The sequence below is a fragment of the Hyperolius riggenbachi genome, chromosome 6 (genome assembly GCF_040937935.1).
Source record: "Hyperolius riggenbachi isolate aHypRig1 chromosome 6, aHypRig1.pri, whole genome shotgun sequence".
Taxonomy (NCBI): Eukaryota; Metazoa; Chordata; class Amphibia; order Anura; family Hyperoliidae; genus Hyperolius; species Hyperolius riggenbachi.
Window position 1 is genome coordinate 166,213,228 of NC_090651.1, and position 21,645 is coordinate 166,234,872.

The 21,645-nt window shown below is 50.9% G+C and overlaps 1 protein-coding gene across 1 annotated transcript in view; it reads left to right on the forward strand.

Moving 5' to 3' along the window:
- The first annotated feature begins 19,891 nt into the window (after positions 1 to 19,891).
- Positions 19,892 to 21,645, forward strand: part of NTMT2 (N-terminal Xaa-Pro-Lys N-methyltransferase 2) — a 79,250-nt gene continuing 77,496 nt past the window's right edge. The window contains exon 1 of the mRNA XM_068240180.1: positions 19,892 to 20,214. Coding sequence (XP_068096281.1) covers positions 20,061 to 20,214 — 154 coding nt within the window. The 5' untranslated portion in view covers positions 19,892 to 20,060. The remainder of the gene's footprint in view (positions 20,215 to 21,645) is intronic.

Here is a 21,645-nt window from a genome sequence, read left to right on the forward strand (position 1 = left end):
ATACCAGTGGTGGTGGCAGATACCGTGGAATCGTGTGTACGTTGTAATTACCCGTGTCTCACAGGCCCCCTTCTGGGTTGTCTGCGACTAATTCTTAACGGTTCCTGCGCATTGACTGCGACCAGAGTTCGCACGATCTGTGCGCTGGCACCGTTTAGAAGGCTAAGTGCGGTCAGACCACTAGGGCTCCTGTGACAGTGTTAGGCAGCGGGTGGGACCTGTGTTGTGCTGAAAGTATCTAAGATAGCGCTAGCGCTATCAAGAAACGAACCAATTCGTTGGTGTAGCTGGAAGGCAATATATTTTTTATATATACAGAGAGACTGTGTAGCCAGTACCCCTCCCCAAAAGTTTTATTTTATTTGGCGTGGAAATGTCTGGGAACTACAAGAAAATGTGCCTGGCGGACCTGCAAAATCTTTGCCAAGAGAGAGGCATTGATGTCGGCCGCAAGAAACAAGGGGACCTGGTAACAGAATTGTTTCAATGGGATACCCAGCAACTGCGGGAGCCGGGAGTGTCCGCTGAAGTGGATACCAGCCCATCTGATGATCGAGGGGAACCAGAGACTGAGACTCCTGACCGTACAGAGGTTGTGCATCCTGAGGGCCCTGCATCAACAGTTACGCAGGAGAATGTCAGTATGGACCCCAATCCCAGAGTTTCTGACAGTACTCGCCCAGAACTGGCCAGTACTGGACTGTCCATGGGTGCTGACCCGGTAATGCAGCAGGCATTACAAAAGCTGATGGAGACTGACCTGGAAAAGTACATGCAGTACATGGAAGCACGAGAGGAACGGGAGCGCCAATCTGCAGAACGCCACGCGGAGAGGGATGCCGCTGAGCGAGAACGGGAGCGCCAACGACAGCATGAGCTAAACATGGCAAAAGTGCAACAGGCCAGCCGGAGTTCACCGCCCAGCCTCCCTGCTGAAGGAGCTGCACCACCCGTAAGTGCAAAATTTAAATTTGCTAATATTGAAAAAGACACAGACATTGACTTGTTTTTGCGGTCTTTTGAAAAAGCATGCCGTCAGTATCGTCTGTCCCAAGACCAGTGGGCCAGACATCTGACACCTTTGCTGCGCTACAAAGCGCTTGATGCCTTCGCAGAATTGCCTGCGGAGAAGGATAATGATTATGCTGCTATAAAAGACGCTATCATTACTAAGTACCAGCTGACGCCAGAAGCCTATCGGAAAAAGTTCAGGGCCTGGCAGAAAAAGTCTTCTGATTCGTACCGAGATGTGGTCAGCAGCTTGCTCACCACACTCTGCCAGTGGACTCTAGGCCACACCAAAGGGTCTTATGGCGTCCTGGAGGACTTGATAGTCCTCGAACAATTTCTGAACATTTGCCCTGCTGATGTACGACAATTTGTGTTGGAGCGCAAGCCTGCGTCAGCAACTGTCGCTGCAGACCTCGCTGAGACCTTTGCAACTACCCGGGTGTCTGATACACGCAGAACTGTCCCATCCAGCTGGAGAGGAGGTCAGCCCAATACCTCGGCAGACTCTCCTGCCCCTGTGAGCCGTCAGCCACAGAGGCCACCCAGCACAGCTTCTGCACCCAGGGCTGCAGCCTCTGGAGAGGTCACCTGTCACTACTGCCACAAGACGGGACACATGAAGTTCACCTGTCCGGAGCGGAGGCAGACCACCCCAGCATCTGCATCACCTGTACCTCACCCACAGCAGAGGCAACCCACCAGCGAACCACAGCCTGGATTATCAGATTTTGTCCTGTTTGCCCGCGGAAAGGAAATCCGCGACCGAACCGACCAGCAGCAACTTGTTAGAGTGAACGGCAAAGTTGTCACCGGATTCCGAGACACCGGAGCTGACATTACGTTACTTCACTCACACCTTGTGCCAAAGGAGAGCATCAGCCCCAGCCGATCCCTTGCCCTTACTGGAGTAGAGGGCACCCTTTTTCACATAGCCCACGCGAGAGTGAAGCTGGATTGGGGAGGAGGGGTCCACGAAAGGGTTGTTGGGGTTATGAAGGATCTCCCAGTCCCTGTGTTGCTGGGGACTGATTTGGGCAAGCTTGTGTCCTACTATGAACCTGCCACGACCGCCTTGTCGCTCACGGAAGGAGACAGACTCTCCACCCACCACCAGGTACTTTATACACTTGGGGGAGCACCAGGGGGAGGTGGGTTGAATGTGCCCAGTTCAAGGGTACCAGGTTCAATAGTGCCTGCTTCAAAGGCACCTGAGTTTGATGTACAGACTGTCTGTTGTGATGATGCTGTAACTGTACCTGAGTTTACTGTACAACCTGTCTGTAATGAAAAAATGTCTATACCTGTCAATGTCATTACTGCATGCAATGATGATTTGAGTAATGTCCGTCTGTGCCATTCTGACAGTGTACCTGTGCTAGCAGTACCGCGCAGCTGCACTGCTCAGAACCTGAGCTCAGAACCCGAGCTCAGAACAGGTGGAGGGGGTTCCGGTATCCTCCCCCTCCTCTGACCGCAGGGATGAGACCTTTCAGCCGCTGGCCTCGTGTGACATGAGCCAGTTGGCTGAAACTGACAGCGCCGTATTCTCAGCCGCACTACAAAGTGACCCAAGCCTGGAGGTGCTCAGGCAGCAAGCCTCTGATCCCCTCGCAGACGGGGCCGCTTTCAAGGTGTACTGGGAAGGTGGGAGACTGTACAGTGAGTCTGTACAGCCCCCTACAGGTAGATCCCACGCGAATACCAAATGGCTTGTGGTCCCGAGTGCATTCAGGGGACATGTGCTGAAATCCGCACATGGTAATCCTCTGACAGGGCACTCAGGGGTCCGCAAGACACTTGCCGGTATTCGGAACCAGTTTTATTGGCCCCGGATGAACAGGGATGTAGCAAACTACTGCAGAGCATGTGCCGTCTGTCAGGAGCTGGGAAGGTCCAGGGATTCCCGCGAGGTTCCCTTAGGTCCACAGCCACTTAGCAGGAGAACCCTGCGTGGGCTGGCTGTTGACCTAACCAACCCACTGCCCGTTGTCAGCAGTCCCGGCAGACACCACGTCCGACTGCAGTGGTGCAAACGCCCTGTCCAGAACGGTCCACGTCGGGTCAACCCTGAGGGTATCAGACCGCGACCGGTCCAGGGGAACCGAGCCACAGGCTCCAATAGGTTTTCCCGCCGCACCGGCCACCCGAGATCCGTCAGCCAGGTTGGCTAACACACAGCGGGCAGCCGACACCAGAACGCCGACGGGCTATCCCGTTGCAACGGGGAACTAGATCAGATATCGCAGGTTAGCGGCAACGACACACATCTTGCTGATGCATGTCTATCTGCCTTCTCCCCAGGGGGGGGGCTGTCACGGACGGTTGCGGGGCCGCAGGCGCGTCCTGTAACCGCCCGTGAAGAAAAGCGATCGCACTCGATTCTCTGCATCGATTGCGCTTCAAATCGATACAATCTGGGTTGAGTGTGTAGGGGCAGCTGAAGTCTTTCTCAGCAGAGAGATAGCACCAGCCCAACTGCTGGATGGCTCTTTTGATATGCTAATGAGCCTGGGCCCAGAGAGTCCCTGGCTTCAAGCTGTGCTGATGGCCCATCCATCAGGTATAGACCATGACAGAAGCAATCTAGTTGGGAGAAAAGCCAGACCCTCCGGCTCCCTCCCAGCAGGGGAGCTGACACCTAGCTAGCTGCCCCAAACTTAAAAGAGCCTTTGCCTGGGAATGACCTGCTATCAATCCCAAATGTAGATCATATTCCATAAACGGCTATATGTATCATATTTTCTGTGTTGCCAGGCTGGCAGACCCTCCAAACTAACAGAGCATGTAGGGCCCGGTCTGGCGTTGGTTCTGAGAACATTTCAGAACCTTCTGAGGTAAAGACTGCCCGTTAGGCAGTTCAACAGTGCCCTAATGATACCACAGGGGTCCCACCCCTCATGTTTGGTATCAGGCTGCTGGGTACATCGAGGCAGACCTGAAAATATTAGTAAATCTGCCCTGACCTGTACGGTTCTGTGAGATAGAGCCCATATATGGTTAAGGCATGATTTCTGGTCCCCCAGGACAAGGGGAGGACTCATCTCATGTTCTAAGGGGGTGTGTGGGCCCGCCCTCACTCCCTCCTACTGAATCAGGGGCATAAGAATGGCAGAGGAGCCAAACTCAGTGTCCTCCACCCTGAAAACATCTTGAACTCATCGGTGCCAGCTTGAGGATATGCTGGCATCCACCTGGTCTGAACTCTGAACTTTGATTGAAACCCAGAACTCTGATTTTTCCCACAAAAAGGACATCTTTCCAGGAACTAAGTATTTTTCTCCCTTCTTTTATTTTTTATACTGGCTATTACTGTTTTAATAATTGTTGATTTTAATAATTGTCTGTATATATTAATTATTTATATTGCGTGAATAAACGACTTTCTCCAAGTCATTCACTGTCCGCTACCCTGCTTATCAGCACACACAGAACTGATCCCGGGTCTCTGAAGATACGCTACTGTTTGTTTGTTGTTGGCTAGACAGAATACCGTGTGTTTAACCGTTTTATTCGCAGGACTAGTCAGTCAGTAAATCGGGTCCACTGGCCCATACCAGTGGTGGTGGCAGATACCGTGGAATCGTGTGTACGTTGTAATTACCCGTGTCTCACAGGCCCCCTTCTGGGTTGTCTGCGACTAATTCTTAACGGTTCCTGCGCATTGACTGCGACCAGAGTTCGCACGATCTGTGCGCTGGCACCGTTTAGAAGGCTAAGTGCGGTCAGACCACTAGGGCTCCTGTGACAATGGCGATATCCTTGCCTAGGCCGAGGTGACTCGTCATCCTGCTCTGCCTCTGACCATTCTTCCACGGACTCAGCAGGCTGCACATAGTTAGGGTCCACAACGTCGTCATCATCAGCAGCATCATCATAATCCAGCTCTTCCTCTGACTCCCCCGCCTCCTCTTCTGTCCCTACATCCCCAGACACAGACCCCTCTTCTTCATCACCAGAACTCAACAACGCTTGTGATTGTGGCCCGATCTCAATCTCTGCCACATCAGTCCCCAGTAAGTCCTGAGCTTCTTGCATCAGCAGGTTCCCAGATGCCGGACTGAGGGACAGAACGCTGTCATCCTGGGAGGGCTGCTGACCAGTGGGTGCTGGGGTGGATGTCACAACAAGTGGTGCTCACAGTAGAGGTCTGGGAGGAAGACATGATGTCCATGAGTACGTCAGGCTCCATTTGCTCAACCACCACACGGGGACCAGAAACTTTAAAATATTTGGACAATGGCGTCCGCTGACACGGCCCAGGCTTTGCTGCCCCCCTTTCTGCTGCATCACGACCACGTACAGCTGGGCGTCCTCTCCCTGGACGTGGAGCAGTCGCAGAAGTGGCTGAGGCAATTGAACTCCCTTTCCTCTCACCCCGCGAAACCCTGCCAGACATGTTGCTAGTAATGAATCACTGGATGCAGTGGGCACAGTACAAGGTCACTGAAGGATGCACCAGGCACAGTACAACGGCACTGAAGGATGCAGTGGGCACAGTACAAGGTCACTGAAGGATGCAGTGGGCACAGCAGTGGGCACTGGATATACAACTAGGTCACTGAAGGATGCAGTGGGCACAGTACAAGGTCACTGAAGGATGCAGTGGGCACAGCAGTGGGCACTGGATATACAACTATGTCACTGAAGGATGCAGTGGGCACAGCAGTGGGCACTGGATATACAACTAGGTCACTGAAGGATGCAGTGGGCACAGTACAAGGTCACTGAAGGATGCAGTGGGCACAGCGGTGGGCACTAGATATACAACTAGGTCACTGAAGGATGCAGTGGGCATAGTACAAGGTTACTGAAGGATGCAGTGGGCACAGCAGTGGGCACTGGATATACAACTAGGTCACTGAAGGATGCAGTGGGCACAATACAAGGTCACTGAAGGATGCAGTGGGCACAGCAGTGGGCACTGGATATACAACTAGGTCACTGAAGGATGCAGTGGGCACAGCAGTGGGACGTGGAGCAGTCGCAGAAGTGGCTGAGGCAATTGAACTCCCTTTCCTCTCACCCCGCGAAACCCTGCCAGACATGTTGCTAGTAATGAATCACTGGATGCAGTGGGCACAGTACAAGGTCACTGAAGGATGCACCAGGCACAGTACAACGGCACTGAAGGATGCAGTGGGCACAGTACAAGGTCACTGAAGGATGCAGTGGGCACAGCAGTGGGCACTGGATATACAACTAGGTCACTGAAGGATGCAGTGGGCACAGTACAAGGTCACTGAAGGATGCAGTGGGCACAGCAGTGGGCACTGGATATACAACTATGTCACTGAAGGATGCAGTGGGCACAGCAGTGGGCACTGGATATACAACTAGGTCACTGAAGGATGCAGTGGGCACAGTACAAGGTCACTGAAGGATGCAGTGGGCACAGCGGTGGGCACTAGATATACAACTAGGTCACTGAAGGATGCAGTGGGCATAGTACAAGGTTACTGAAGGATGCAGTGGGCACAGCAGTGGGCACTGGATATACAACTAGGTCACTGAAGGATGCAGTGGGCACAATACAAGGTCACTGAAGGATGCAGTGGGCACAGCAGTGGGCACTGGATATACAACTAGGTCACTGAAGGATGCAGTGGGCACAGTACAAGGTCACTGAAGGATGCAGTGGGCACAGCAGTGGGCACTGGATATACAACTAGGTCACTGAAGGATGCAGTGGGCACAGCAGTGGGCACTGGATATACAACTAGGTCACTGAATCCTCTCAGCACCACAGTCTAGCAAGGACAGAGCTTTTCCATCATGGCCGCCGCTTTATATTCAGGAGGGGAGGGCATAGCTCCCCTCCTGTGATTGGTTGCTAGGGCCTGGCTGGGGCCCTCTGATTGGCCTGCAATGTGTCACTTCCGCATAGTTTGACGCATTTCCGCTAACCACGACTTCAGCGCCAGGTTTCACGAGCGTGAATGCGGATTTCTGTCCGCATTCACGCAAAGCCGAAGCAGATTTTCGTGGTTGAAAATCTATTCACGGCTTAGCGTGTCCTGTCCGAGGCGGAATGCGTCAAAATGGTCGTGAATCCACGCGTAAGCGTGATCACGACCTGGCGGTGAGCACCACTGTTGGCAGTTGCTTAACAAACACAAACAAAAACAATACAAGGACAGACAGTGTGTATATTACAAGTCAAGGACATTATAAGTATAGTGGCAGTAAGCAAAGTGAGAATTGTTCATTTTCAGTTCTGTGCTGATTACTTTCAAGTCCTAGCAGCTCTAACATGGTTCAGCATTAAGTATGGCTACCGTTTGAGGAAAAAAGCTGTTCCTGTGTCTAGAGGTTTTGGTAGCGATTGACCGGAATCATACTCCTGAAGGCATGCGCTGGAAGATGGAGTGAGCTGGGTGAGAGGGGTCAGAGGCAATTTTGGTCGCTCTCTTTCTGCACCTGCTAGAGTAAAGATCCTGCAGGGAAGGTATGCTACAGCCAATTATCCTTTCCGCTGATCGGATAATGCGCTGCAGCCTCCCCTTTTCTAATGCTGAGCAGGAGCCGAACCATACTGTCATAGATGATGTTATGGTGGATTCAATGATTGCAGTGTAGAACTGCACCATTAGATTTTGAGGTAGGCCAAACTTTTTCAGCTGCCGTAGATGGTACATCCTCTGTTGCGCTTAACAAATTAGATTGTGTGGATAATTGTAAGGTAATGCACTTGTGTTAAAATCATGCATGTCATATATACCGTAATGCTGAGGGTGGGAAATGCATGTTAGAAAATTATTTGGGTGTGAATTCAGTCATGCTCACAAGGCATTACAGTCTACCAGTAATATAGAAGTGATCACACTGGTTCTCTAGTGTGGTACATGATGAATTTGACATAGACATGAATTTGCAAAGTTTTTATTATCTATGCCAATATGATTCACTCTATTTTAAGAGCACATGTATGCTTCCTGATATTTGGCCGGCTTCCCCATAGTCCTTCAGAGATGCATGCCAAGAATTCCTTGCGTCTGCTGTTTGAAGGGGTGATATGCATAGGCACTACCCGCATATAAAAAGCATTGTAGAGACTAGCAGTTGCTATTCCCAGTGTGCCACAGATGAAAGGAAGTGTATGTAGATAAACAGTTATCTGATATTGCTGCTGAATTTATACATTAGTACCAGTGTTGCTCGGATACCTCATTATCCTATTCGAGTTTGGTCGAATTCGGATAGTAAACTATCTGAATTCACTCGAAGTTTGACATTCGAGTTAATCGAGTATCCGATTCGACCTCGGATATCCGACGTCACTATCCGAGTCTGTATTCAAGTAAAATATTCGAGCTGGCCTTAAATAGCTTGTAAAACTTGTATTGGAGGTCAATGATGCATGAAACCACCTTTTTTTATGAAGAAAAACATCAAGTGATTATGTGGTGATGTAGTAGTTATAAAAAAGGTATCAAAAATAGTAAATTAACTTCATGAAAAGTGTTTGCATGAGAAGGTGTGTCCAAAATGGTTGTTGGAAGTCTTCATTTACGTCGTCTTCATCTTCTTCTTCTATATCTTCTTCTTCTTCTATATCTTCTTCTTCTTCTAGATCTTCTTCTTCTAGATCTTCTTCTATATCTTCTTCTTCTTCTAGATCTTCTTCTTCTTCTAGATCTTCTTCTTCTTCTAGAACTTCTTCTATATCTTCTTCTTCTTCTTCTTCTTCTAGATCTTCTTCTATATCTTCTTCTTCTTCTTCTTCTTCTATATCTTCTTCTTCTTTGTTTTCTATATCTTCTTCTTCTTCTTCTATATCTTCTTCATCTTCTTCTATATCTTCTTCTTCTATATCATCTTCTTCTCTATCATTATATTATGTGTCTTGGACACCTCTAAATTAAGTACAATTTTTTTTTTCAAATTGATGCAGGCAGGAGGCAGCTATTGTTGCGCGTAATAGCTGGTGGTGCATGGGCAGCAGGACCTTGTAATGTGTTCCCTGGCAGTGGAGAGGAGACACAGACAGCAGGAGGAAATATAACAGCAGGCAGCATGAGGAGGATAAGTGTGTGGCAGACTGGAATTTGGCAGCAGGCAGGAGGGCAGGCAGCGAGACATAGTAGGCCCTGGGTCCTAGCGGTGGTTCCAGGGCCGTAAATAAACAGCATGAGGTTCCAGACAGCGGTCGTGATGCCCACATTGTGTCCAATACACAATTGGAACAGCACAGTTTTCAACCCGGACACCTCTAAATTAATTACATTTTTTTTTTCAAAATAATGCAGCTATTGTTGAGTGTAATAGCTGGTGGCGCATAGGCAGCAGCACCTTGTAATGTGTTCCCTGGCAGTGGAGAGGAGACACAGACAGCAGGAGGAAATATAACAGCAGGCAGCGTGAGGAGGTTAAGTGTGTGGCAGACTGGCATTTGGCAGCAGGCAGGAGGGCAGGCAGCGAGACATAGTAGGCCCTAAGTCCTAGCGGTGGTTCCAGGGCCGTAAATACACAGCATGAGGTTCCAGACAGTGGTCGTGAAGCCCACATTGTGTCCAATACACAATTGGGACAGCACAGTTTTCAACCCGGACACCTCTAAATTAATTACAATTTTTTTTTTCAAAATAATGCAGCTATTGTTGAGCGTAATAGCTGGTGGCGCATGGGCAGCAGCACCTTGTAATGTGTTCCCTGGCAGTGGAGACACAGACAGCAGGAGGAAATACAGCAGCAGGCAGCGTGAGGAGGTTGAGTGTGTGGCAGACTGGCAGCAGGCAGGAGGGCAGGCAGCGAGACATAATAGGCCCTGGTTCCTAGCGGTGGTTCCAGGGCCGTAAATACACAGCATGAGGTTCCAGACAGCGGTCGTGAAGCCCACATTGTGTCCAATACACAATTGGGACAGCACAGTTTTCAACCTGGACACCTCTAAATTAATTACAATTTTTTTTTCAAAATAATGCAGCTATTGTTGAGCGTAATAGCTGGTGGCACATGGGCAGCAGCACCTTGTAATGTGTTCCCTGGCAGTGGAGAGGAGACACAGACAGCAGGAGGAAATATAACAGCAGGCAGCGTGAGGAGGATAAGTGTGTGGCAGACTGGCATTTGGCAGCAGGCAGGAGGGCAGGCAGTGAGACATAGTAGGCCCTGGGTCCTAGCGGTGGTTCCAGGGCCGTAAATACACAGCATGAGGTTCCAGACAGCGGTCGTGAAGCCCACATTGTGTCCAATACACAATTGGGACAGCACAGTTTTCAACCCGGACACCTCTAAATTAATTACAATTTTTTTTTTTCAAAATAATTGCAGCTATTGTTGAGCATAATAGCTGGTGGCGCATGGGAAGCAGCACCTTGTAATGTGTTCCCTGGCAGTGGAGAGGAGACACAGACAGCAGGGGGAAATATAACAGCAGGCAGCGTGAGGAGGATAAGTGTGTGACAGACTGGCATTTGGCAGCAAGCAGGAGGGCAGGCAGCGAGACATAGTAGGCCCTGGGTCCAAGCGGTGGTTCCAGGGCCGTAAATACACAGCATGAGGTTCCAGACAGCGGCCGTGAAACCCACATTGTGTCCAATACACAATTGGGACAGCACAGTTTTCAACCCGGACACTTCTAAATTAATTACAATTTTTTTTTTCAAAATAATGCAGCTATTGTTGAGCGTAATAGCTGGTGGCGCATGGGCAGCAGCACCTTGTAATGTGTTCCCTGGCAGTGGAGACACAGACAGCAGGAGGAAATACAGCAGCAGGCAGCGTGAGGAGGTTGAGTGTGTGGCAGACTGGCAGCAGGCAGGAGGGCAGGCAGCGAGACATAATAGACCCTGGTTCCTAGCGGTGGTTCCAGGGCCGTAAATACACAGCATGAGGTTCCAGACAGCGGTCGTGAAGCCCACATTGTGTCCAATACACAATTGGGACAGCACAGTTTTCAACCTGGACACCTCTAAATTAATTACAATTTTTTTTTCAAAATAATGCAGCTATTGTTGAGCGTAATAGCTGGTGGCGCATGGGCAGCAGCACCTTGTAATGTGTTCCCTGGCAGTGGAGAGGAGACACAGACAGCAGGAGGAAATATAACAGCAGGCAGCGTGAGGAGGATAAGCGTGTGGCAGACTGGCATTTGGCAGCAGGCAGGAGGGCAGGCAGTGAGACATAGTAGGCCCTGGGTCCTTGCGGTGGTTCCAGGGCCGTAAATACACAGCATGAGGTTCCAGACAGCGGTCGTGAAGCCCACATTGTGTCCAATACACAATTGGGACAGCACAGTTTTCAACCCGGACACCTCTAAATTAATTACAATTTTTTTATTTTTTTTTCAAAATAATGCAGCTATTGTTGAGCGAAATAGCTGGTGGCGCATGGGCAGCAGCATCTTGTAATGTGTTCCCTGGCAGTGGAGAGGAGACACAGACAGCAGGAGGCAATATAACAGCAGGCAGCGTGAGGAGGATAAGTGTGTGGCAGACTGGCATTTGGCAGCAGGCAGGAGGGCAGGCAGCGATACATAGTAGGCCCTGGGTCCTAGCGGTGGTTCCAGGGCCGTAAATACACAGCATGAGGTTCCAGACAGCGGTCGTGAAGCCCACATTGTGTCCAATACACAATTGGGACAGCACAGTTTTCAAGCCGGACACCTCTAAATTAATTAAAAAAATTTTTTTCAAAATAATGCAGCTATTGTTGAGCGTAATAGCTGGTAGCGCATGGGCAGCAGCACCTTGTAATGTGTTCCCTGGCAGTGGAGACACAAAGACAGCAGGAAGAAATACAGCAGCAGCAGCAGGTGTAATGTGTGTGTGCGCCACTTCATGTCCCCCTCTCGCCGACAACAGGGGCCAGGAATTCGCCTTCCACCCAAGCCTAGTTCATTTTGAGAAACGTCAGTCTGTCCACAGACTTGTGAGACAGACGAGATCGCTTCTCAGTGACGACTCCACCGGCTGCACTGAAGCAATGCTCTGACAGTACGCTGGAAGGGGGGCAGGAGAGCACTTCCAGGGCGTACTGCGCAAGCTCGCTCCAGATCGGCAGGTGCTTGACCCAATACTCCATGGGATCAACAGGGGCCACGCTGTCGGACCCCATGTAGTCAGCCACCATGCGGGTCAAGCGCTGTTTGTGAGTGGAGGAGAAGGATGCTGCTGCAGGCACCTCCTCTCTAGTCCCTGGCAGCTCTACACTCATGTAGAGCTCGTTGGTCAGAGACAGCAGGTCTGTGGTGCGTGTGCGCTTGCTGCTGGTGGATAGAGGCACCTGCTGCTGCCTCTGTGCTGGCTGGACAGTGGGGGTGGATGACTCAGGGAAGGCTTCCTGCAAGCGCTCAACAAGGGACAGCTGATAATCCCTCATTTGTTGCGCACGGTCTCCTCCTGCAGGCAGGAACTGGCTGAGCTTTCCCTTCAGACGTGGGTCCAGCATCATGCAGATCCAGATGTCCTCCCTCTTCTTCATCTGGATGACCCTTGGGTCCTTGCGCAGGCACCTCAGCATGTGCGCTGCCATTGGGAAGAGTCTGGCCACGTCTGCTGGCACATCATCGGCAGCCCCAGAGCCGACAGTGCTGTCCTCCTCTTCCTCTGCCCCCTCCACCTCATCCTCTCTCCACCCCCGCCCTAGTCCCGCTGCGCTCTGCTGCTCCCCCTCATCAGCAGCAAGGTCAGGGACCTCCACCAACTCCAAGCCCTCCTCCTCAGAGGTGGCCTGTGAAGCTGCCTGCAGCTCCTGCTGGTCCAAGGCTGCCGCTCCCTCTTCCAGCAGTGCATACAGGGCCATGTCCAGCACACACACCAAGGGGGACCCACTCGCACACCATTGCATGGTCCCTGCTCACCATGTTGGTGGCCTGCAGGAAGGGTGCCAGGACTGAGCACACCTGCTGCATGTGCCCCCAGTCCTCCGTGGAGATGATGGACGGGAGGTTGGTGGCGGCACGCCCAGTTGCAGTGAGGGAGGCAACTGTTGCTCAACTGGCTGACAGTCTGTTCAACCAGACGCTCCAACATCGCCAGGGTAGAGTTCCAGCGAGTTGGAACATCGAGCATGAGCCAGTGCTGTGGCAGGTGCAGCTCCTTCTGCACCTCTTCCAGGCTCGCCACGGCTGCAGGCGAGTGCCGGAAATGACGCACAACCATCCTTGCCGCCTCAAGGAGTCGGTCCTTCCCCTGGTAGGTTACCAGGTTCAGGACGTGCGCCAGGCAGGGGATGTGGGTCAGGTCTCCCCTGCTGATGGCAGCAACCAGGTTTGCCCCATTGTCGGACACCACCTCTCCGACTCTGAGGCCTCTGGGGGTCAGCCAATTCCTCTCCTGCTCTCGGAGTTTGGCCAGGACGTGGTTCACCATCAGTTTGGTCTTCCCCAAGCTGACCAATTCCAGCAGCGCTTGGCAGTGGCGGGGCTTCACGCTGCTGCTGAGGCGGGGGGTTTGGGCTGGTGGGCCGGAGAATGAAAGCGGATCAGAGGAACCTGCTGCAATTCCGCTGACCCTGCATGGTGGCACCACCCACTGCGTTGTTGGTGCTGCTGCTCTGACAGTGCCCGATGCTGCTCCCCCCTCCTCACCCCCTTCCACCAAGCTGACCCAATGCGCGGTGAAGGACAGATAGCGGCCTGTCCCAAACCGGCTGCTCCATGAGTCCATGGTGACGTGGACCCGAAAATACTTAGAAGTTCCAGTCAGCATTGAGAGCTAGTGTGAAAGTAAGAAGCAGAGCAGGAATCAGAGAGAGGATGCCCTCTGTCCGCCCGTCCCGCATCTTTAATAGCGGATAGGAAAGAGTTAAATATGACATCATCTTCGCCATCCCCTAGATCAGACTATTGGTGGAGCCCCCTCGTGGGGTCATAATACCCACCTACTCAATTAATATTTAATAAGGCTTTTGACATACATACAAGGAATTCGGTATTTAGTAAATATGGCTGATGTTTATTGTTCTAGTGATGTACGTGCACAGGTCAGGGAGACCTGTGGCCTTGTCCATAGAACAGCTTCTTGGTATGTTCTGGTTCTGCTGACAGAACTGCAGATTTTCTCTCTAAGAGAAAATTCCCTTAAAGGGCAGGTCTGCTCCCCAAGCCTTTTTGACTAACTCAGTCCAAATAACTGAGGCCTACTTAAATTATAACAGGGGGCTGCACACATCAGGAGCGCACGCATGTCGCTCCCCTCCTGCACAAGGGAATAAGGCAGGAGTTGGGAGCACTTGGACCGTGCCAGCAAGCCGTTCAGCTGACGCACGCGACGGCTGCTGGGAGGCAGAACCCTGACCACCCCCTGGAAGGTGTCGCTGAGCAGGGTCTGGCGACGCCTTTTACTGGCACGGGAATCAGTGGAGGGAGCAGAGGAGGCCACTGAGGACTGGCTGCCAGAACAGGCCTCAGTGTCGGCGGCAGGAGTTTCAGAGGGAGGAGGAGCAGTGCGTTGCTGACGCACTCCTGCTGGTGCTGGTGGAGGAGGGCGGGTGGCTGCTGCTGACGGCTTCGCAGTGCCACTGCCACTGCCAGCTTCCTTCAACTTCACGAACTCCTCATGCTCATGAAAGTGTTTCCCTGCAAGATGGTTGACCAGAGAGGTGGTGCCAAACGCAGAGGGCTCCTTCCCTCTGCTGAGCTGCTTGCAGCACTGGTTGCAGGTGGCATACTTGCACTCCACATATGGCAGGGTGAAAAAATTCCATATTGGGGAGGTGAAGTTGCCCCTTCGGCTGGAAGGTGCTGCTGCCACGGGTCTCCCTGTGGTGGTTGGGGGGGGTTCTTGGTGCGGCTGGTGGTGGCACTGGCAGAACTCGTCTCCTGATCAGCACGCTGTGTGGCCTTCATACCACGCCCACTTGTGATCCTGCCCATGCCTGCGTTGCTGATCCTTCTAGCAAGGCCCACAGACGCATCCTCCTCCTCCTCCTCCTCAGAGCTGATGAAATCCCCACTCCCAGGACCTGGCACCCAGCCTCTGTCCTTCACCGTGTCATAATCATCCTCCCCCTCCGCAAACATGTCCTGCTGGGATCCCCCAAACTCACCTTCTGCATGCATGGGCGGATGGATAGTCACCACTGCCTGACTGTCCAAAGCATCATCCCCCAAAGTGCCCATCAGCATTCCTTCCTCCTCCAATTCTGCCGCAACAGCACTCCATAGCCCCGCTGTGCTTGGGGATAACATGAAGGTGCTGCTGAGTGACAGGGTGCTGGTGTTGCCCGCTGGGGCTGGAGAACTGCACTCCTCCTCCTCCCCCCCAGGCAGTGCTGGGCGGCTGCTGCAGCTCTTGCGAACAGGAGTGGTGGCGGGGGTGGAGGACTCGGTTCCAGAGCTAATGGTGGCCTGCTCATCCACCATCAGTTCCACCACAGCGGTGGGAGGAACATCTGCGCCACACGCTGCTACTGCTGCTGCTGTGTCTCTGCAGCGTGACTCCCAGCTGTTGGGCGGCCAAGGCGTCCACGGCCAGTGGTTAGTGGCGGAATAGCCACTGGTGCAGACGCAGAACTGCGCATGGTGGTGGTGGCGCGGCTGCCACTCCCACGACCTCCTATCTTGGCGATGCCCTTGCTGCCCCTGCCCAAACCGCGGCTGCCAGTGCCAGACATCGTATATTTTTAATATTATGCAAATGAAAAAAAAACGTATGTATGTAAAGGCGGGTGGGACAAGTGGGGTACTTTAATGGGGTGGGACTGGTGGTGGTGGGTGTGTGAGGTGACGGACAGGTGTACTCTACAGCAGAGATCGGTGTAGCGCTAACAAGAGAGTGCGCACTGCGCACACAAAGACCCTAGCTGACGCTGACTGACGGTGTCCCTATACACAGACTACAGTACAGTACAAGTCAGCAAATGCACAATAGAAGTAATAGAAAAAAATAGGATTAGTGTAGCACTAACGAGAGGGTGCGGACAGCGCAGATGTGCACTGCACACACAAAGACCCTAGCTGACACTGACTGACGGTGTCCCTATACACAGACTACAGTACAAGTCAGCGAATACACAATAGAAGTAATATATAAACAATAGGACGGGTGTAGCACTAACAAGAGGGTGCGGACAGCCCCGTTTCTTGCCCCGTGCGGAGCGTGCCGCCGCCCGGGGCGCTGTTGGGAGGGGGGCGCTATAATGGAGGGGGGAGCCGGAGCCGCGGGGAGGGCAGCCCGACCTCTCCCTCTCCTCTCCCGGGCGCCCTCCGTGCTCCCCCCTCAGATGCAGAGTTCGTGAGCAGCAGGGAAGCGCTGTTTACAACTCACCGGCTGCCTGGCTCCAAGCGCTGCTCTCTCGCCGCTGGTCTCCTCTCTCTCTCTGTATACGTACTGATACACGCTGCTTCCTGTAGCCGGAAGCAGCGTGTATCAGTATGTATACAGAGAGAGGAGACCAGCGGCGAGAGAGCAGCGCTTGGAGCCAGGCAGCCGGTGAGTTGTAAACAGCGCTTCCCTGCTGCTCACGAACTCTGCATCTGAGGGGGGAGCACGGAGGGCGCCCGGGAGAGGAGAGGGAGGGAGAGGTCGGGCTGCCCTCCCTGCGGCTCCCCCCTCCATTATTGGGGGCATCTACCTATCTAACCTATTCTGGGGGCACCTACCTAATCTAACCTACGCTGGGGGGCAGCTGCTAATCTAACCTACGCTGGGGGACACCTACCTATCTAACATACACTGGGGGGCACCTACCTAATCTAACCTACACTGGGGGGCAGCTACCTATCTAACCTATACTGGGGGCAGCTACCTAATCTAACCTACGCTGGGGGGAAGCTACCTATCTAACCTATACTGGGGGCAGCTACCTAATCTAACCTACGCTGGGGGGCAGCTACCTATCTAACCTACACTGGGGGGCACCTACCTAATCTAACCTACGCTGGGGGGCAGCTACCTATCTAACCTACACTGGGGGGCAGCTACCTATCTAACCTACACTGGGGGGCAGCTATCTAATATAACCAACACTGGGGGGGCAGCTACCTATCTAACCTACACTGGGGGGCAGCTACCTAATCTAACCTATACTGGGGGGCAGCTACCTATCTAACCTATACTGGGGGGCACCTACCTAACCTATACTGGGGGGGCAGCTACCTTATCTAACCTATACTGGGGGGCAGCTACCTAATCTAACCTATTCTGGGGGGCACCTGTCTAATCTAGCCTATACTAGGGGGCACCTACCTAATCTAACCTATACTGAGAGGCACCTACCTATCTAACCTAGGGGGGGGGGGGCGCAATTTTTACACCCTCGCCCTGGGTGCATTTTAGCCTAGAAACTGCACTGCGGACAGCGCAGATGTGCACTGCGCACACAAAGACCCCAGGTAAGACGGTGACGGACAGTCCCTATACACAGACTAGAGTACAGTTCACTACAGTACTACTAACTAAACAATAGAAGAATCTAGCTAAATAATAGAACAGGTGTGAGTAGATTACAGAGAGCAGATACAGCAGGACAGGTATAGCAGTAAAGCTGGGCCTTGCTAACTACAAAATAGTACAATAATCTATCTAACACAGAAGTAGTAGTACAGGAGTCGAGTAGGACAGGTGAGAGCACAGGTAAGGTGACTAGAGCACAGAGCAGGGCAGGCTGCCTTGCCTAGGCACAGGGCCTAGCTGCTGGCTGCAGGCCTGCAGCAGCACCAGTGACAGACTGTCTCCCTCCCTAGTCCCTAGTAATCACACAAACTAAACTGCCTAAAATACAATCTATCTACAAAAGCAATACAGTTGAATATCAAGTGTTGGAGTGTAAAAACGCTTGGTTTAGAACAATAGAAATGCACTTGCACACAGACAAAAAGCACTGGAGCAGTCTCTCAGTACTATCAGTCAGTAAGTCGCAAGCAGGACGAGTGAGGCAAGATGGCGTCCGCTATTTATAGACGGGGGCTTGGCCAGGCTCCCCCTCTGTGATTGGCTGCAGTCAGAGGGCTGGGAGCCCTCTGATTCACTTGTGAGGACTCGAGGTGACGTCTGTTGTGACGCTATCCGAGCTCGTGATGCTATCCGAGCTCGGATAGCTAGGATATCTCCGGATAGCTGCTTGCTATCCGAGTGCGCTCGGATAGCACAGCCCGGATAGCTAATACTATTCGAATTCGGTGTTCGAGCTCGAATAGTGAGAAAAGAGCTAGGATATCCGAGTATCTCGGATATCCTAGCTCTGATGAGCACCACTAATTAGTACACAATTAGGCAGAAGGGAAGTATATTTATCCATTTACAACTATCGCCAGTACTTTGTTAGAGACAGACCTGTCACGGGGGCGCGCTGACGTCATCGGACGTCCTTAGTTTTAGTTTATAAACTAAATAAACCACTCCCACAGGTTTTCAGAGAGCCAAGGCACTTTCAGACAGTAGCAAGGGCTCATGGGAGCTCAGTCTGGGCAGGAGGAGGGGGAGGTATTACTAGCCAGAGATTTCAGAGGCAGAGGGGAGGAGGAGGGGGGATTAGTTTTATTTGCTCAAGATGCAGATAAGCCTGCCTCTGTGTAATGTTTACAAACAACATATCTGCTTTCATTGTATCACAGGAAGAAATATTCTTATTCTATTAAAGCTGTTTGCAGCTAGATTTGCTGTGTAAACTATCTAAACTTTAGCTAAGATATATAGACAAGTTACTTGTTATAGTTAGTTTTTCATCTCGGATCCGCTTTAAGTCTAGAATCTTTTCTACTTCAAACTCTTCATCCCCATTGACTAGGACTGGGGAAGGAGGTTCCAGAGAGTGACCTGGAAAACATTCCAGGGCCATCTTCTTCATGCAAGATACATAAAATAATGGATGCATTGTATTTGAAGAACTTCTGGTAGCTCCAACTTAAAGGCTACCGGGTTTTTTCCCCTAACAAATGGGAAAAAGACCAATAAACTTGGGTCCCAACTTCTTAGAATGACATTTAAGCTTCAGTTTAGCAGTAGATAACCAAACCTTATCACCAGTTCTGGACTTTCTCTCCTATTAGTGTCCGCAAACTTCTTAGCCCTACTTTGGTCCTTCCACAGGTTAGTGTAAAAAGAACAGAGATTTTGGGTGATTAATTCCAAATGCTTTTGGGCAATAGAAATCGAGTAGTCCAACTGGGGCAATGTAGATGGATGAAATTAGTAATTTGCAAAAAAAATGAGTTTGGTTGCTTGATGAATGAAGGGAATTGTTATAGGGAAACGCCACTGCCCTCGAGGGGCTGCTCCCTAGGTCTAAATGTATGCGCTCTGCATTCTCCAGCCAGACCCACAGCTGCAGCAGTTTCAAGCTCCCAGGGCGGTGCATGTCAGGAGATGTCGTTCTCCAGTGTGAGTACATCTCCTAGACCAAATGACATTCGGCTGAGCCGGTCATTAAGGATTGTCTCAGCTGAGAATCTAATGTGTGTATAGGAGCCCCTTGAATCATCTAAGGATCCAGCAAGTCAGATATTTAGACTTGACACCTGACCGACCCAAGCACATTGTTCTTCTCCTCCCTCTCCACGTCAACAGATGCGTTGCTAGCCACATGTCGGTACAGCACTCCACCCTGAACTTCCTCCCTAGGGATTCGAGTCCTGATTCTTGTTTCACATGAGTGGACAAGGCTTTAATCTAAACTATGAAGCACATGCTGAGAGGAGGGCAGATGGTAATATGATCCCTGCTATCACAACAGCAGGGATTTCAGAACTATTCTTATGTGTCACAAGCAGGCACCAGTATGCTTGCAGGACTGTAAAATCATTTTCAGGTTTCCTTTGGCGATTGTGTCATCATCCAGTGTATTCTATTCCTTTATGTAGCTGATGATGACATAGCTTGTCTCGTAATAGTACAGTGAGGGAAGTCTTCTCCAGAAATAGCATGGCCTTTCTTGATTTTGGATGAGTATTGATTTACACTTACAAAGCAGCAAATGCCCATTTGAGTTTTACTATCAGTTCCAACAAGCAGCTGCTGCTGCTTTCTCTGAGCACATTCTTAGCCAGTGCCACAGGCTCTCACATCTCTGTTCATGGTGTAAAATGATACGGGATAAATCTATTAAATACAGAAGGCTAGGCACATGTGGATCAAGCTTTATTCTGTCTTAGTTGTGGAAGCACAAAGATGGAGCACCTGGGAGCGCATCTTGCATTCAGGTCTCGCTGGCAGAAGACAGATGAAGATCTCTGCAGGCACAGTATGTCATTGGTTCTTCACAAAGCCATAAGGAATGATTTCTTTGCAAGCTATCTCTATTTATTGGAAAAATATCCTCTAGGTGAGTACATTTTATGATTTTACAAGAAAATATTAGCATGGCTTTCTTCAGTTGTCTCCGAGATTAACAGTCTATGTTTTTTATCTGCTCTCTAATGGCCCTTTCACGTGAGCAGCTGATTAGCAGTGGAAAGATTGTCGAACTCTCACAACCGCTTGGTGCTGCCTGGTAACTGCTCACTGCAGCTTGGTAACTGCTCATTGAAAGCGCAGTTCAGCTGCTCGTGTGAAAGGGCCCCAATGGCTTCAGTGAGTGAGCTCCAGCTCCAGGTTTACTTCAGATCCTAAACATACCTTCAGCTCCACCTCTAGGTAGCTGCAGGGGCACCAGACAGAGCAAGGTTTCCTTTGCTGATTCATGTGAAATTTGATTTTTCTTTAACAATGGACCTAGTTTAAACAGCTCTCATGCAGGTAAAATAATATGATTTTATCTGGTTTACTTTCACATAAAAAGATTAAAGGGAACACAAGGTGAGAGTGATTTGAAAGTTGCCATATTCATTTCCTTGTAAACAATGCCAGTTCCCTGGCAGTCCCTTTGATCTAATCTTCTTGCATACATAGTGTCTCAGTCAAAACCCTTAAACAAGCATATGGCTAATCCAATAACACCTGAGTCAAATGAGTCAGGGTGTCTGGTCTGCATATGCTTGTTCAGGGTCTATGGCTAAAATTATTAGAAACACAGAATCAGGAGGACTGCCAGGCAACTGGTATTGTTTAAAAAGAAATAAATATGGCAGCCTCCCTCCATATAACTCTCACTTCAGGCTCCCTTTAAAAGAAAATATATATGGCAGCTAGGGATGTGCTCACGAGTCCGTAAGGACTCGAATTTGTAATTTAAAATCAGCCATAACTGCCACAGCTGTGCGGCTAGATGATAAGCGGTTATTTACCCACAATTCTGCCGTCCTGCCTTCGCTCCAAATAGCTTGCATGCGTCCTATTGGACAAGCCTCACTATGCGCACTTCCTCCTTCAAGCCGGAAGGAGGACGTGCACCGTGGTGAGGCTTGCAGCGCGTTCAATAGGACACGTGCAAGCTTTTTGGAGCGCAGGCAGGGCGGCAGAATTGTGGGTAAATAACCCTTTATCATCCAGCCGCACAGCTGCGGCAATTACGGCTCATTTTAATTACAAATTTGAGTCCTTACGGACTCGTGAGCACATCCCTGGCTGCTTGTGATTACTCGTGAGCCCACCCCTAATGGCAGCCTCCATATCCCTCTTACTTCAGGTGTCCTTTAATGCAGTGCTGGCTTAGCAGGGATGCACAGCCCATACCGATTTATGACAATGAAATCGCATATAAATGCATGCAGCAGTGCTTTGGACATAATGCACTACAACACATTGCATTGCAACGCATTCATTGTGCATTGCTATTGACAATGCATTGGTGTGCACTGCACATCTGCTTTGTGTT